The sequence below is a fragment of the Elephas maximus genome, chromosome 4 (genome assembly GCF_024166365.1).
Source record: "Elephas maximus indicus isolate mEleMax1 chromosome 4, mEleMax1 primary haplotype, whole genome shotgun sequence".
NCBI classification, from domain to species: Eukaryota; Metazoa; Chordata; class Mammalia; order Proboscidea; family Elephantidae; genus Elephas; species Elephas maximus.
The window spans coordinates 22,858,137-22,874,607 of NC_064822.1; the positions used below are offsets into that span (position 1 = coordinate 22,858,137).

Here is a 16,471-nt window from a genome sequence, read left to right on the forward strand (position 1 = left end):
CATTGTATATTCAACAGTCTTCACCAACACCACAATTCAAAGGCATCAATTCTTCTTTGGTCTTCCTTATTCATTGTCTAGCTTTTGAATGCATCTGAGGCAACTGAAAACACCATGGCTTCGGTCAGGTGCACTTTAGTCCTTAACATGACATCTTTGCTTTTTAAAACTTTAAAGAGGTCTTTTGCAGCAGATTTGCCTAATGCAGTGCATCGTTTGATTTACTGACTGCTGCTTTCATGGGTGTTGACTATGGATCCAAATAAATTAAATTCTTGACGATTTCAATCTTTTCTCCATTTATCACGATGCTACTTATCGGTCCAGTTGATAATTTTTTTTCTTTATGTTGAGGTACAATCCATACTGAAGGCTGTGGTCTTTAATCTTCATCAGTAAGTGCTTCAAGTCCTTTTCACTTTCAGCAAGCAAGGTTGTGTCATCTGCATAATGCAGGTTGTTAATGAATCTTTCCCAAATCTTGATGCCCCAGTCTTCTTCATACAGTCCAGCTTTTTGGATTATCAGCATAAAGATTGACTAAGCATGGTAAAAGGATACAACACTGATGCACACCTTTCCTGATTTTAAGCCATGCAGTATCCCATACTCTGTTCGAATAACTGCCTCTTGGTCTATGTACAGGTTCCTCATGAGCACAGTTAAATATTCTGGAATTCCCATTCTTCACAATGGGAAGACCATAACTTGTTATGGTCCACACAGTCAAATGCCTTTGTATAGTTAATAAAGCACAGGTAAACATCTTTCTGGTATTCTCTGTTTTCAGCCAGGATTCATCTGACATCAGCAATGATATCCCTGGTTTCATGTCCTCTTCTGAATCCAGCTTGAATTTCTGGCAGTCCCCTGTCACTGTACTGCTGCAACTGTTTTGGAATTACCTTCTGCAAAATTTTACTTGTGTGTGATATTAATGATGTTGTCTGATAATTTCTGCATTCTATTGGATCACCTTTCTTTGGAATAGGCATAAATATGAATTTCTTGGAGTCGGTTGGCTAAGTAGCTGTCTTCCAAATCTCCTGGCATAGATGAGTAAGCACTTCCAGTGCTGCACCTACTTGCTGAAGCATCTCAGTTAGTATTCCATCAATTCCTGGAGGCTTGTATTCTGCCAATGTCTTCAGTGCAGCTTGGACTTCTTCCTTCAGCATCACAGGTTCTTCATCATATGCTACCTCCTGACATGACTGAATGTCCACCAATTCTTTTTGGTACAGTGACTGTACCAAAAGGATCCATCTTCTTCTGATGCTTCTTACATCGTTCAGTATTTTGTCCATAGAATCCTTTAGTATTGCAACTCGAGGCTTGAATTTTTTCTTCAGTTTTTCAGCTTAAGAAATGCCAAGTGTGTTCTTTCCTTTTGGTTTTCTAACTCTGAGTCTTTGCACATGTCATTATAATACTTTGTCTCCTCAAGCTGCACTTTGAAATCTTCCATTCAGCTCTTTTACTTCATCATTTCTTCCATTTGCTTTAGCTACTCGACATTCAATAGCAAGTTTCAGAGTCTCTTCTGACATCCATTTTGGTCTTTTCTTTCTTCCTTGTCTTTTTAATGACCTTTTGCTTTCTTCATGTATGATATCCTTGATGTCATTCCTCAACTCGTCTGTTCTTTGGTCATTAGTGTTCAACGTGTTAAATCTATTCTCGAGATGGTCTCTAAACTCAGGTGGGATATACTCAAGATCATACTTTGGCTCTTGTGGACTTGTTCTAATTTTCTTCAGCTTCAGCTTGATCTTGCATATGAGCAATTGATGGTTAGTTTTGCATTCAGCCCCAGCCTTGTTCTGACTGATGATATTGAGCTTCTCCATTGTCTCTTTCCACATATGTGTTTTCCATCTGGTGAGACCCACATGTACAGTTGCCATTCATGTTGTTGAAAAAAGTTATTTGCAGTGAAGAAGTTGTTGGTCTTGCAAAACTCTATCATGTGATTTCTGGCATTGTTTCTATCACCAAGGCCACTACTGATCCTTCTTCATTTCCAACTTTCACATTCCAATCACCAGCAATTATCAATGCATCTTGATTGCATACTTGATCAATTTCAAACTGTAGAAGCTGGCAAAAATCTTCGGTTTCTTCACTTCTGGCCATAGTGGTTGGTGCATAAATTTGAATAATAGTCATATTAACTGGTCTTCCTTGTAGACATATGGATATTATCAGTGACAGCATTGTATTTCATGATAGATCTTTAAATGTTCTTTTTGATGATGAATGCAATGCCATTCCTCTTCAATTTGTCATTTCCAGCATAGCAGACCATCTGATTGTCCAATTCAAAATTGCCAGCATCAGTCTATTTCAGTTCACAAATGCCCAGGATATTGATGTTTATACGTTCCATTTCATTTTTGATGATTTCCAATTTTCCTAGATTCATACTTCGTACATTCCATATTCCAATTATTAATGGATGTTTATAGCTCTTTCTTCTCATCTTGAGTCATGCCACATCAGCAAATGAAGATCCTGAACGCTTGACTCCATCCATGTCATTAAGGTTGACTGTACTTTGCCCAGTTGCATTCTGAGTGCCTTTCAACCTCAGGGGCTCATCTTCTGGCACTATATCAGACAATGGTCTGCTGCTAATCGTAAGATTTTCACTGGCTAATTTTTTTCAGAAGTAGACCGCCAAGTCCTCCTTCTTAGTCTGGAAGCTCAACTGAAAACCGTCCACCCTAGGTGACCCTGCTGGTATTTGAAATACCAGTGGCATGGCTTCCAGCATCACAGCAACATGTAAGCCACCACAGTACGACATACTGACAGACATGTGGGGAAGCAGCCCTGAATAGCCAAAACAATCTTCAAAAAACCAAAGTAGGAGGAGTTGTATTTTCTGATCTCAAAATGTACTATAAAGCACAGTAATTAAAAACAGTCTGGTACTGGTATAATTATAGACATATGGACCAATGGAATAGAACTGAGAGTCCATAAAAGACCCATATAACAACAACTATAAAATACTGTTGCTGTTGAGTGGATTCTGACTCACAGCAACCCTATAGGACAGAGGAGAACTGCCCCATAGGCTTTCCAAGGAGTGGATGGTGGATTTGAACTGCCAACCTTTTGGTTAGCAGCCAAAATGTTAACCACTGCTCCACCAGGGCTTCAAAAGACCCATATATCCATGGTTAATTGATTTTTGACAAGGGTACTAAGTCCATTCAATGGGGAAAGAACAGTTTCTTCAGTAAAGTGATTCTGGCACAAATCGACTTCCATATGCAAAAGAATGAAGCTGGACCCGTATTGCACATGATATGCAAAATTAGCTCAAAATGAATCAATGGCCTAAATGTAAGAACTAAAGCCATAAAACTCTTAGGACAAAAGACAGGGGTAATTCTTCAGGATCCAGTTTTTGACAATGAAATCTCAGATATGACAAAAAAGCAAGAGCAGCAAAAGAAAAAAATAAACACTTTTGTGCATTAAAGGACTTTATCAACAAAGTGAAGAGCTAACCTACAGAATGGGAGAAAACATTTCGAAACCATATATCTGACGTTGTTGTTGTTAGGTGCTGTCAAGTTGGTTCCAACACAGTGACCTTACGTACAACAGAACAAAATACTAGCCGGTCTTGTGAACATCTTCACAATCCTTATGCTTGAGCCCATCATTGCAGCCACTGTGCCAATCGATCCCATTTAGGACCGTCCTCTTTTTGCTGGCCCTCTACTTTATCAAGCATGATGTCCTTCTCCAGGGACTGATCCCTCCTGATAACATGTCCAATGTATGTGAGATGTAATCTCACCAACCTTGCTTCTATGAAGCATTCTGGTTGTATTTCTTCCAAGACAGATTTGTTCATCCTTTTGGCAGTCCATGGTATATTCAATATTCTTTGCCAACACCACAATTCAAAGGTGTCAATTCTTATGATAAGGGCTTAATATACAGAATACATAAAGAACATCTACATCTCAACCACAAAAAAGACAAACAACCCAATCGAAAAATGGGCAAAGGACTGGAATGGACTGGATGATATACAAGCGGCCAATAAGCACATGAAAAGATGCTCATTGTCACTTGTCATTAGGGAAATGCAAATCAAAATCACAATAAGATAGTACAATGAGAAAGTTATTAGAAAAACAGAAACCAAATGTTGTGGAGAATGTGGAGAAATTGGAACCCTCATCCACTGTGGTAGAATTGTAAAATGGGGCAGTCACTGTGGAACACAATTTGGCAGTTCCTCAAAAAGTTATACCTAGAATTAACACATGACTGAGCAATTTTACTCCTAGGTATATACCAAAAGGCTTGAAAGCAGGGATATAAACTGATGCTTGTACATCAGTGTTCTTTGCAGCACTATTCACAATAGCCAAAAGATAGAAACAACTTAACGTACATCAACAAGTGAATGGGTAAACAAAATACGGTATACCCATACCCGTTTCCGTTGCGTTGATTCCAACTCATGGTGATCCTATAGGACAGCGTAGAAATGCCCCATAGGGTTTCCAAGGCTGTTATCTTTACAGACGCAGACTGCCACATCTTCCTCCTGCAGAGTCACTAGTGGGCTCCAACTGCTGACCTTCTGGGTAGCAGCCGAATGCTCAACCACTGCACCACCAGGGCTCCTTGGATCCATACAATGGAATATTATTCAGCTATCAAAAGAAATGAAGTTCAGATATATGCTATGACATAGATGAACCTTGAAAACATCTGAGAAATAAGTCAGTCACAAAAGGACAAACATGGTATGATTCCCACCTTCATGAAATCTACAATAGGCAATGTATAGAGACCAAAGTTTATTAGTGGTTACCAGGGGCAAGTGGGAGGGGGAAAGGAAAGATATTGCTTAAGGGGCACCGAGTTTCTATTAAAGATGATGAAAAAAAATGGAAACAGATAGTGGTAATGGTTGTACAACATGGTGAATATAATTAATGTCTCTGAGTTGCACAGGTAAAAATGGTTGAAATGGATAATATTTTGTTATATATATTTTACAACCTTAAAAAAAAAAAAGAAAAAGGTCCTGACTAAAACATCCAGATGTATTATATCCAGATCCACTAAGCTCCATGTATTTCCTAGTATGTGAAATACTTACTTCTTGCACCTCAAATTTTACAATTATCAACATTCAGGAAATATCTTCTTGCTCCATTTAAGCTCACTATGAGCAAAGACAAATGCATTCTTAATTATTATTTCCTTGCCAACATCTAGCACAATAACCCACCACATAGTAGATCCTTAATAACTGTTGAAAAAATAAACAGAGTGAATCTTCTACATATAATTCAGATTATTTTTTCCCAAGTCCTGTACCTTATTTTTGCCCATGTGAAAACCAGTTAAATATTTTCTGTCTATTCACATGACCTCACACTAATTTGGGCTATTCCAATATACTTGGACTTTTCATAAGCAGAATTTAGTGTCATGTGCATTCTCTCCTCCTCCAAATAATTCATAAAAATATTTAAAAAGGCTAGTGACAGGGGAATGCTGATATTTACACTTCTTCAATCAAGAAGTGCCCATTTATCCTAAACCACTGTTTCTTGTCTCTAAGCAATTTCCTGTGCATTACACCAGTCTCCATCATAGCATAATGACTCAATTTTTAAAATAGCCTTTTGTGTGGAACTTTGTGAAAGGCTTTTTGAAAATCTAAATAGACAGCATTGATCAGTTGTTACCCATATGCATATGTGCCTCTGTCTTAGTCATCTAGTGCTGCTGTAACAGAAATACCACAAGTGGATGGCTTTAACAAAGAGAAATTAATTTTCTCACAGTCTAGTAGGTTAGAAGTCCAAATTCAGGGTGTCGGCTCCAGGCAAAGGCTTTCTCTCTTTGTTGGCTCTGGAGGAAGGTGCTTGCCCTCAATCTTCCCTGAGACTAGGAGCTTCTCTGCACAGGAACCCTAGGTCCAAAGGACGCACTCTGCTTCTGGCACTGCTTTCTTGGTGGTATGAGGTCCCCCACTCTCTGTTCGCTTCCCTTTCATCTCTTGTAAGAAAAAAGATAGTGCAGGCCATACCCCAGAGAAACTCCCTTTACATTGCATCAGGGATGTGACCTTAGTAAGGGTGTTACAATTCCACCCTAATCGTTTTTAACATAAAATTACAATCACAAAATGGAGAACAACCACACAATACTGGGAATCATGGCCCAGCCAAATTGATACACACATTTTTGGGGGGACATAATTCAATTCATGACAGCCTCTTAAAAGAGCTTTAATAGATTAATCAGGACTGATTTCCCCTTATGGAAACCATACAACTCTCTTCTAGCTTCTTCCCTGTCTTACTGGCATATAATTTTCTTTTTGAGGGAAAAGGCTCAGCTCTTCCCTGTTGATCTGCTTTGGTTGAGTCTTTAATCCTTGTCAGATGTTGTAGAATCATGTACGGTTAAGATTGCCAACATCAAAATATTTGAAAGAGATTAATAACTATGGTTAAGTTAGCATGTTGAGGTTAAAACACGTGGACATATAGGGTCAGGATCTGTGGTAAAATTAAAAAAGGAAAGTCAGAAATATAGGAAGTTGGCAGTTAACAATCAAGGCTCAAGAACGTTTTAGGTCCTTCAGGAATTTGACACTTACTGATTTCTCTTTTCTTTAAATTCTCCCTTCCTTTGTTTTCTACAACTTCATGCTTTCATCCTACCTTGCTGGATATTCCCTTTCAGTCTTTCCCTGAATATTCCTTGTCTTGCCTCTTTAATGTGGTTTCCCAGGTCCCTTCCTTGACTTTATTTTTGCTCCCTCTATATAAAAATATTTTTCATTATATATATATTCATTATCAATCTCATATACTCCCATGGATTTAGGTAGTACCTACAGATTGATAGAATAAAAATGTAAAATTGGGGCTCAGACCTATTCTCTGAGCTTCAGGTAAGTCTATTTACCTATTTAGTAGACATTTCCACGTTAGTATCTATGTTGGTCATCTAGTGCTGCCACAACAGAAATACCACAAATGGATGGCTTTAACAAAGAAAAATTTATTTTCTCACAGTCTAGTAGGTTACAAGCCCAAATTCAGGGCATCGAATCCTGGGGAAGGCTCTCTCTCTCTGTTGGCTCTGATGGAAGGTCTTGGTCCCCAAACTTCCCCTGGTCAAGGAGCTTCTGGGCACAGGGACCCTGTGTCCAAAGGATACGCTCTGCTCCTGGAGCTGCTTTCTTGGTGGTATGAGATCCTCAACTGTCTGCTTGCTTCCCCTCCCTTTTATCTCTTGAGAGATAAAAGGTGGTACAGGCCACATCCCAAGGAAACTCCCTTTACCTTGAGTCAGGAAGGTGAACTGAGTAAGGGTGGTGTTACATTCCCACCCTAATCCTCATAACATAAAGCTACAAGCACAAAATGGAGGACAACCACACAATATTGGGAATCATGGCCTAATAAAGTTGACACATACTTTTAAAAAAAAAACTTTTAGGGGGATACAATTCAATCCATGACAATATCCCCTAAAAAAAAAAAATTTTTTTTTTTATAGACACTCTAAACTCGATATGTCCAAAATCAAACATGTCGTCCCTACATAAGTTGAGGCCTTTGTCATTACACGTGACAAAAAGTCTTACTTCATGGAGCTCTGGTGGCACAGTGGTTAAGTGAAATGGCTGCTAACCAAAAGCTCAGCAGTTCAAATCTACCAGCTGCTCCTTGGAAACCCTATAGGGCAGTTCTACTCTGTCCTGTAGGGCCATGGGTAAGAATCGTCTCAATGGCAATGGGTTCAGAAACTGAACAGAACAGGAATACAGCTAAACTAAGAAGCAACCAAGGCCTGGAAAACTCAAGGATTTCTCTCCAAATTCTACCTCTGCTTCCTCTACATGCCTGTTTCTTTTCTCCCCTCACTATACTGCTCAGTATGCTTGGTGAGAAACACGAAGTTTTACATGTTCTTGTTTTAGCCACCCAGAGTGAGACTGGCTAGGTTCTCTCTAGGTTCTCAACTCAAACTCCCAAGGAAGAAACTCACTGGCCCAGCTTTGGTCAAGGTGTCCACCCGTGGATCAATCAACTTTGACTTTGGGTAAGCGGCAGCAAGGTACATAGCTTGAAGCTGTCCCATAGCTCACTGACACTGTTCATTTTCTTTTCAACCTTTTTCTGTATTTCATTTTGAATAGTTTCTGTTAATATGTATTCAACTTCACTAATATTTTCTTTCACAGTATCTAATCTGCTATTAATCCAACCCAGTGTATTTTTTACTACAGACATTGTGTTTGTCATATTTAGAAATTTGGCTTGTTTTTTACATCTTCCATTTCTCTACTTAACGTGCCCAAGTATGTTAAGATTTAGATTCTTAAACATGTAGAATATAGTTATAATAACTGTTTTAATGTCTGCTTACTGATTCTGTCATCTGTGTCATTTCTAGCTGTTCCTATTGATTGATCTTTCTACTTACATTAGTTATATTTTCCTGCTTGCTTACATGCCTAGTAATTTTTTTTTTCTCAGATGCCAGACACTGTGAACTTTACCTTTTTAGGTGCTGAATATTTTTCTATTTCTATAAATATTTTTGAGTTTTATTTTGGGCAGTAAATTACTTGGAAACATTTTGATCTTTTTGAGGCTTTGTTTAAGCTTTGTTAGGCAGGATGAAAGCAACTTTTATTCTAGAGCCAATTTTGCCACATTATTGAGGTAACAAAGGAGCCCTGATGGTGCACTGGTTAAAGCTCTCAGCTGCTAACTGAAAGGTCGGCAGTTCAAACCCATCAGCCACTCTGTGGGAGACAGATGTGGCAGTCTGCTTCTGTAAAGATTAGAGCCTTGTAAACCCTATGGGGCAGTTCTACTCTGTCCTATAGGGTCTCTATGAGTCGGAATTGACTCGACGGCAGTGGGTTTCATTTGGGTTTGAGGCAATGCTCTTCTGAGTAATGTACCCAATACCCTATAAATTAAAAGTGTTTTTCTTTCAAGGATTTATCCCCTCTGTTCCTATCTGGTAGTTCTTTCTTAAACCTTGAGTAGTTTCCTCACACACATGTGCTGATTAGTACGCAGCTGAAGACTTAGGGGACCCTCTGCAGATCTCTAGAGCTGTCTGTCTATACAGCTCTCTCCTCCCTGTACTCTGCCCTGTGAACTTAAGATGCCATGGCCTCCCTGGACACCCAGGCTCCTCCATCCACTCTCTAACTCGCACCCTGGAAACTCTCTCCAGGCAGTAAGCTGGGATAACCATAGGGCTCACCTTATTTGTTCCCCCTCTCTCAGGGATCAGTGTCCTATGCTGCCTGATGGGCACTGTCTGAAAACTTGTTGTTTTATATATTTTGTCTGTTTTTTGTCATTTCAGCTGGAAGTCCAGTTCTGCCTTTTGGAATTATGTGCAGCTACTTAAACTCTGGGCTCTTGTATGCTTCTGTATTTTTATGTAAATTTGAAATGTCCTTCCTTTCTACCCTGTCTGCCTGGCAAGACTCAGTTCCAGCATTATCTTCTCCCACATCTTCCTCAGCAGCCCCATCCCCCTAGGGCATCATACACATGCCATAGATCATAGCTTATTCATCTAGCAGCCGACTCAACATGTACTTGTTGAAATAAATCGCTTCTTACACTTTAGTGAACTAAAGTGAAATATTGTATATATTTACACTGAAACAGAATAATCCTCACTGTTTATTTCAGAGTATTTTACAAGGTGTTATCTGTAAAAACGGGCTATAACTTAACTATTTCTATATTCTTAAGTTCCGATATTTTTTGAATCAAGTATATGTCATTTTCATGCATGTCGTGTTTTCATTTTCATTCTGTTCAAAATATTTTGCAATTTATTTTTTGAGTTTTTTATTCAATACTAGGTTATTTAGACATATGTTATTTTCCAAACATTTGGAATTTTCCAGATATCTTTCTGTCAATCATTTCTAATTTAATTCCATTGTGGTCAGAGAACACACTTGTATGATTTAGATTCTTTTAAATCCATTGAGATTTGTTTTATGGCCTATGATAGTCACTTTTGATAAACGTTTCATGTGCTCTTTAAAGAATGTGTATTATTTTATGAATTAGGTCAAGTTCCTTGAAAGCGTTGTTCAAATGTATTATATCCTTACAAGTTTTTCTCTACTTGTTCTATCAATTATTGATAGATGAGTACTGACTAGAGGTGAATCTGACTACAGCTATAAATTTATTTCTCCTTGTAGTCTATCAGTTCATTACTTCATTTATTTTAAAGTTCTTTCATTAGGTGCATAAACATTTAGGGTTTTTATGCCATCTTGATTAACTGATGTTTTTATCATTACGAAATGACCTTCTTTATCTCTAGTGATACTCTTTGCTCTGAAGTCTCTTTTGTCAGATATTAATATAATCATTCCATATTTCTTTTGATTAGTCTTAGCGTGATATGTCTTTTTCCATCCTTTTACTTTTAACCTATTTGTGTCTTTATATTTAAAGTGTGTTTCTTGTAGGTAGAATATTTTGGGTCTTGCTTTTTTATCCAATCCTTTTATTTTGGGTGTTTAGAACATTTACATTTAATGTGGCTTTTTTTTTTTTAATGGTTGGGTATGAATCTACCTTCTTGCTATTTGTTTTCGATTTGTCCTGTGCTTTTTTGTTGTTGTTGATCAAATGAGCAGTCTATATTATTCCATTTTATCTCATTCATTGGATTATTAGTTATACCTCTTCTTTTTGTGCTTTTAGTGTTTTGTTTTTAGGGTTTACCATTTACATTCTACCTCCAAATAAAATTTCACAATTTGAAAATTTAAGTTTCACACCTCACTATTCACTGAAAGAACCTCACAATGGCATAGCTTCACTTCTCTTTTCCAGTTTTTATGCTATTGCTATTATTAATTTTATATCTACATATGCTAAAACCAAAACCAGCTGCCATCAGGTCAGTTCCAACTCATGGCAACCCCGTGTGTTGCGGAATAAAACTGCACTTCCTTTTGGAAGCAGTTTGCAAGGGCTTTCTTCTGAGGCATCTCTAGGGGCTCAAATCACCAACCTTTCAGTTAGTACTGCATTTTTACACAAATAATATGCATGTTAAGCCAGAACTGTTTTACTTAATTTCATCATTTCTAGCATTATATTCATAGGCATGTTATTTGCAAAAAAAAATACAGTAATTGAGTGCTTAACCATTTGTACCACCCAGGGACTCCTACGTGCTATCACTCCCCAAAATACGTTGTTATTTTTTTCTTTAAATAGACAAAAATAAGGAAAAATCTTATATTTACCCACGTTTGTCATTTCCTGTGCTCTTCGTTCCTTTTTGTACATCCAGCTTAATTTTCCTCTGCCTGAAGAACTTTCACATTTCTTGATATGTTGGTCAGCTGGTGACAAATTCTTTCCGCTTTTAAATGCCTTAAAAAGTATTTCACCTTCCTTTGTGAAAATTATTTTCACTAGGTATAGAATTCTAGGTTGACTGGTTTTTACTTTCATTAATTTAAATATGTTGCTTTACTCTCTTCTGGTTTTCCAATGAGTCTTTTCTCTAGCTGCTTTTAATTTTTTTTCTCTTTATCACTAGTTTTAAGTAATTTAGTTGTAACATCCTGATAAAAATCTCATGTTTCTTGTTCTTGTGGCTCTTTGAGCTTCTTGTACCTGGTGGGTGTATAATTTTCATCAAATACGAAAAATCTCAACCATTAATCTTTAAATATTCTTTCTGCTTCTACCCTCCAGTCCCCCAAATTCCTCTCCTTCTTGAGACTCTCGTCACAGGTATCTTAGGCCATTTGATGTTGTTCCACAGCTCACTGAACTCTGTTCATTTTTAGCTCCAATCTTTGTGTTTCATTTTGGATAGTTTTTGTTATATCTTCAAATTCACTAAGTTTTCTTGTATGGTGTCTGATCTGCTGAAAATCCCACCCAGTGTCATTTTTATCTCAGATACTGCATTTTTCATATCTAGACATTTAATATAGATCTTCTTTATATCTGCCATGTATCTCCTTGTCATGCTTCTTTAACGTTGGAGTACATTTTTATAACTATATGAATTTCTTTATGTACTACTTCTATCATATGTGCCATTTCTGGGGCCCTTGTGATGCAGTGGAGCCCTAGCGGTGCCGTGGTTAAGCGGTAGTGGTTAAGTAAGTCTTGGTCATCTAGTGCTGCTATAACAGAGATACCCCAAGTGCCTGGCTTTAACAAAGAGAAGCTTAGTCTCTCACCATCTAGGAGGCTAGAAGTCCGAATTCAGGGTGTTAGCTCCAGGGGAGGCTTTCTCTCTGTTGGCTCTGGGGGAAGGTCCTTGTCATCAATTTTCCTCTGGTCAAGGAGCTTCTCGGCACAGGAACCTTGGGTCCAAAGACTTGTTCTGCTCCAGGTGTTTTTTCTTGGTGGTATGAGGTCCCCATGGCTCTCTGTTCTCGTCTCCCTTTTGAGATGTAATCTCAAAAGAGATTGGCTTAAGACACAATCTAATCTTTTAGATTGAGTCCTGCCTCATTAACTTAACTGCCACTAATCCTATCTCATGAACATCATAGAGATAGGATTTACAACACATAGGAAAATCACATCAGATGACAAAATGGTGGACAATCACACAATACTAGGAATCATGACCTAGCCAAGTTGACAGATATTTTTAGGGGACACAATTCAATCCATGACAGTTAGGCTGCTAACCAAAAAAGGTCAGCAGTTCAAATCCACCAGTCATTCCTTGGAAACCCTATGGGGCAGTTCTACTCTGTCCACAGGGTCGCAATGAGTTGGAATTGACTTGAAGACAGTGGGTTGTTTTTCTTTTTTTTGGTTGGTGGTGCAGTGGTTAAGAGCTTGGCTGCTAACCAAAAGGCCAGCAGTTTGAATACACTAGCCACTCCTTGGAAATCCTATGGGGCAGTTCTATTCTGTCCTATAGGGTCGCTGTGAGTCAGAACAGACTCGATGGCCATGGGTTTGGGGCCATTTCGAGGTTTGTTTCTATTGAATGATTTTTATTCTCATTATTTTCCTTTTTCTTTGCATTCTATCATTTTTGTTTGGATGCCAGGCATAATGAAGTTTACATTGTCGGGTGCTGGATTTTTATTATTTATTTATCTATTTTTTGTATTCATATAAAAATCCTGTGCACTTTGTCCTGGGATGCACTTAAGTAACTTGGAAACCATATGATCCTTTCAAGGTTTACTTTTTTAAAAATTTTTATTGCGCTTTAAGTGAAAGTTTACACATTAAGTCTGTCTCTCATACAAAACCTTATTTACACCTTGCTATTTTTTTTATATTTATATATATAAAAAAAAAATTTTTTATATACTCCTAGTTGGTCTCCCCGTAATGAGACAGCACATTCTTTTTCTCCACCCTGTGTTTCTGTGTCCATTCAGCCAGTTTCTGTCCCCCTTGGCCTTCACATCTCCCCTCTAGACAGGAGCTGCCCAGATAAGTCTCATGTGTCTACTTAATCCAAGAAGCCCGCCCCTCACCAGTATCATTTTCTGTCTTGTAGTCCAGTCCAATCCTTGTCTGGAGAGTTGGCTTCAAGAATGGTTCCTGTCTTGGGCTAACAGAAGGTCTGGGGACCATGGCCTCTGGGACCCCTTTGGTCTCAGTCAGACCATTAAGTCTGGTCTTTTTACGAGAATTTGGGGTCTGCATCCCGCTGCTCTCCTGCTCCCTCAGGGATTATCTGTTGTGTTCCCTGTCAGGGCAGTCATCGGTTGTAGCTGGGCACCATCTAGTTCTTCTGGTCTCAGGCTGATGTAGTCTTTGATTTATGTGGCCCATTCTGACTGCTCGGCTCATACTTACCTTGTATCTTTGGTGTTCTTCATTATCCTTTGCTCCAGGTGTGTTGAGACCAATTGTTGCATCTTAGATGGCTGCTTACTAGCATTTTAAGACCCCAGATGCCACTCTCCAAAATGGGATGCAGAATGTTTTCTTAATGGTTTTTATTATGCCCATTGACCTAGATGTCCCCTGAAGCCATGGTCCCGAACCCCCACCCATGCTACACTGGCCTTTGAAGCTTTTGTTTTATTCAGGAAACTTCTTTGCTTTTGGTATAGCACAGTTGTGCTGACTCAAGGTTTACTTTTTAAAAAATATTGTTGTAAAAAATATTTAACACAACATTTGCCAATTCAACATTTTTTACATGTATAATTCAGTGACACCAATTACATTAACCATGCTGTGCAACCATCACCAGTGTCTGTTGTCAAGTTTTCCATCACCATAAACAGATATTCAATGCTTCTTGAGGTCTACTTTTAAACTTTATTAGCAGACCAAAGCAGCCCTTAGTTTAGTGCTCGTATGGCTCTTCTACTGGGCAATACCCTTCTGAGCACTCTATCTCATGTCTCATAATGTTATGAGGTTTTTCATTCTGGGTAGTGGGAACACAAACTATTCCTAGCCCCATGTGATCTCCAAGGATTGTTCTGCCTCCTTCCTTCTGGTACTTAACCTAACTTCGAGTAGTTTCCTTACAAGTATGTGCTCATCAATACTCAGTTGAAGACCTGAGAGGAGCCCTCTGCAGTTCTCTGAAGCTCCCTCTCTTTCTCTCTCTCTGCATTTCTTTCTTCTCCAGTACTCTGCCCTGCAAATTCTTACCACCTTTAACTCTCTGAACTTTTAATTCTGTTTCCTCAACTCGGGGAATATTCCAGACTCTGTTTGAGTTTCTTTCTCTTTGAGCTGCAACCTGGGAACTCTCTGTAGACAGTAAACCAGGATAATATCAGGGCCCATCTCGTTTGTTTTCATTCTCTTAGGAAACACTGTCCTAAGCTTCCTGTTGTCCAATGTCTGGAAACCAGTGTTGCATATATGTTGTCCAGTTTCTTACTTACTTCTGACAGAAGTCTAATTCCTGGTATCCCATCATGGCTGGAAGCAGAAACTACTTGATACTTTTTGATCCACTGAATGACCTTACTTATAGTCTGACATCTGGTAATAAGGCAAACAGGCCTATAATTAGAGTAATGCACTGAGTCAATTATTCACTGTATATCAGTGACATTTTGTATTATGTGCTGACAAAGCACTCCTCCCTTTAAGGTTTTTTAAAAGACTATTCTGTCAAGTTTAGGTTTTTATACTTCTTAACCTTTTATTTTGAAAAATGTGATGCTTAGGGAAAATCTGAAAAAACTGAATAAACATCCATGAACCATTCATTTATATTCACCGATTACTAATATTTCAGTATTTTGCCATATATGCTTTATCTCTCTAATTTCAACCAATTGAAAGTAAATTTCACACCTAAATATTCATCCTACATCTCCCAAGAAAAAAATGTTTTTACATAATCGCAGTAGCATCATCACACCCAAATTTTTCATATTGATACAATAATTTTATCTAATATATATCCTTTATTCAAATTTCTTTGATTATCCTTTATAGCTTTACTTTTTCCAGATTCACAAACTAATCAAGAATCACTCATTGCGTTTGGTGATTATGTCTCATTAATCTCTTTTTATCTGGAACAATTCTCTTGCCTTTTTTGACTTTTACAAGCAGGCTTGCTGTCTTGTTTAATTTAGATTTTAAAGAATTGTGATAGTGTTAGTAAATTTTATGACAATTTGGGAAGGAGAAATTCTTCAACTGTTTTCATGTTATAATATTCATCCTGTCACTTTGAAGGCTATGTTAAATTTTGAATATGAATAAATCTCATTTTAATAACTAACATACCCTAAAATTGCTCAGTGACTCAAGTGTGCTATTACAGAACTTAGAAGTGGAAAATATCTAATATCTCATTTTTTCCCTAGTGAAGGGAGAGGCAACTGAGAAATATTAGCGCTGTTTTCTTTTGTAATTTTTGTTTTATCGTCATAGAATTGCTTAAAACTGTTGCCCAACTTTTCACAAGCACTATTCTTGTGTAATCTTTAGAGAAAGTCAACTCTTTCATCTACTCAGTAGCTCAACTTGTCAAATGGAATAGAAAAAAGCTTGTCATTTCAGAGCCCCAGAATTAGCATGAGAGATAGAAATGCATTTTTCTCCTAATGGGAATTACGCCACTTTACTTCCGGGAGTTTTAAAACGATCAGCTGGTAGTCAGCCCTGTTCTTCCACCAGATGGCAATAACCCATAATGGGTGAGGGTGTGAATGGAATGTGCACAGGCTGTGCAAGGCACGAGCAATGAAGTAATGTGGTAAAAACGAGGAGTCCCAAAGAAGATAAATAAGGATTGCTAAATCAGGCACACACTAGGAGCTAACAACAATATAATAAAAGGGACCCTATAACTCATCTTTAGTTTATTAGTGCAAAATTTCAGTACCAAAAAAGTTGCACCATTTGTTACATTTTCCAGTTTTCAGAATCACATATTATAAAACAGCTGATCACAGAGCTGAGATGTTGTTTTTCAA

General features: G+C 38.0%; 1 protein-coding gene across 1 annotated transcript in view; it reads right to left on the reverse strand.

The window, feature by feature from the left end:
- Positions 1-4,379: 4,379 nt before the first annotated feature.
- LOC126074877 (sterile alpha motif domain-containing protein 1-like) overlaps positions 4,380-16,471 on the reverse strand; it is a 33,349-nt gene continuing 21,257 nt past the window's right edge. Inside the window, exon 2 of the mRNA XM_049881693.1 lies at positions 4,380-4,688. Within this exon, the coding sequence (XP_049737650.1) occupies positions 4,685-4,688 (4 nt within the window). The 3' untranslated portion in view covers positions 4,380-4,684. The remainder of the gene's footprint in view (positions 4,689-16,471) is intronic.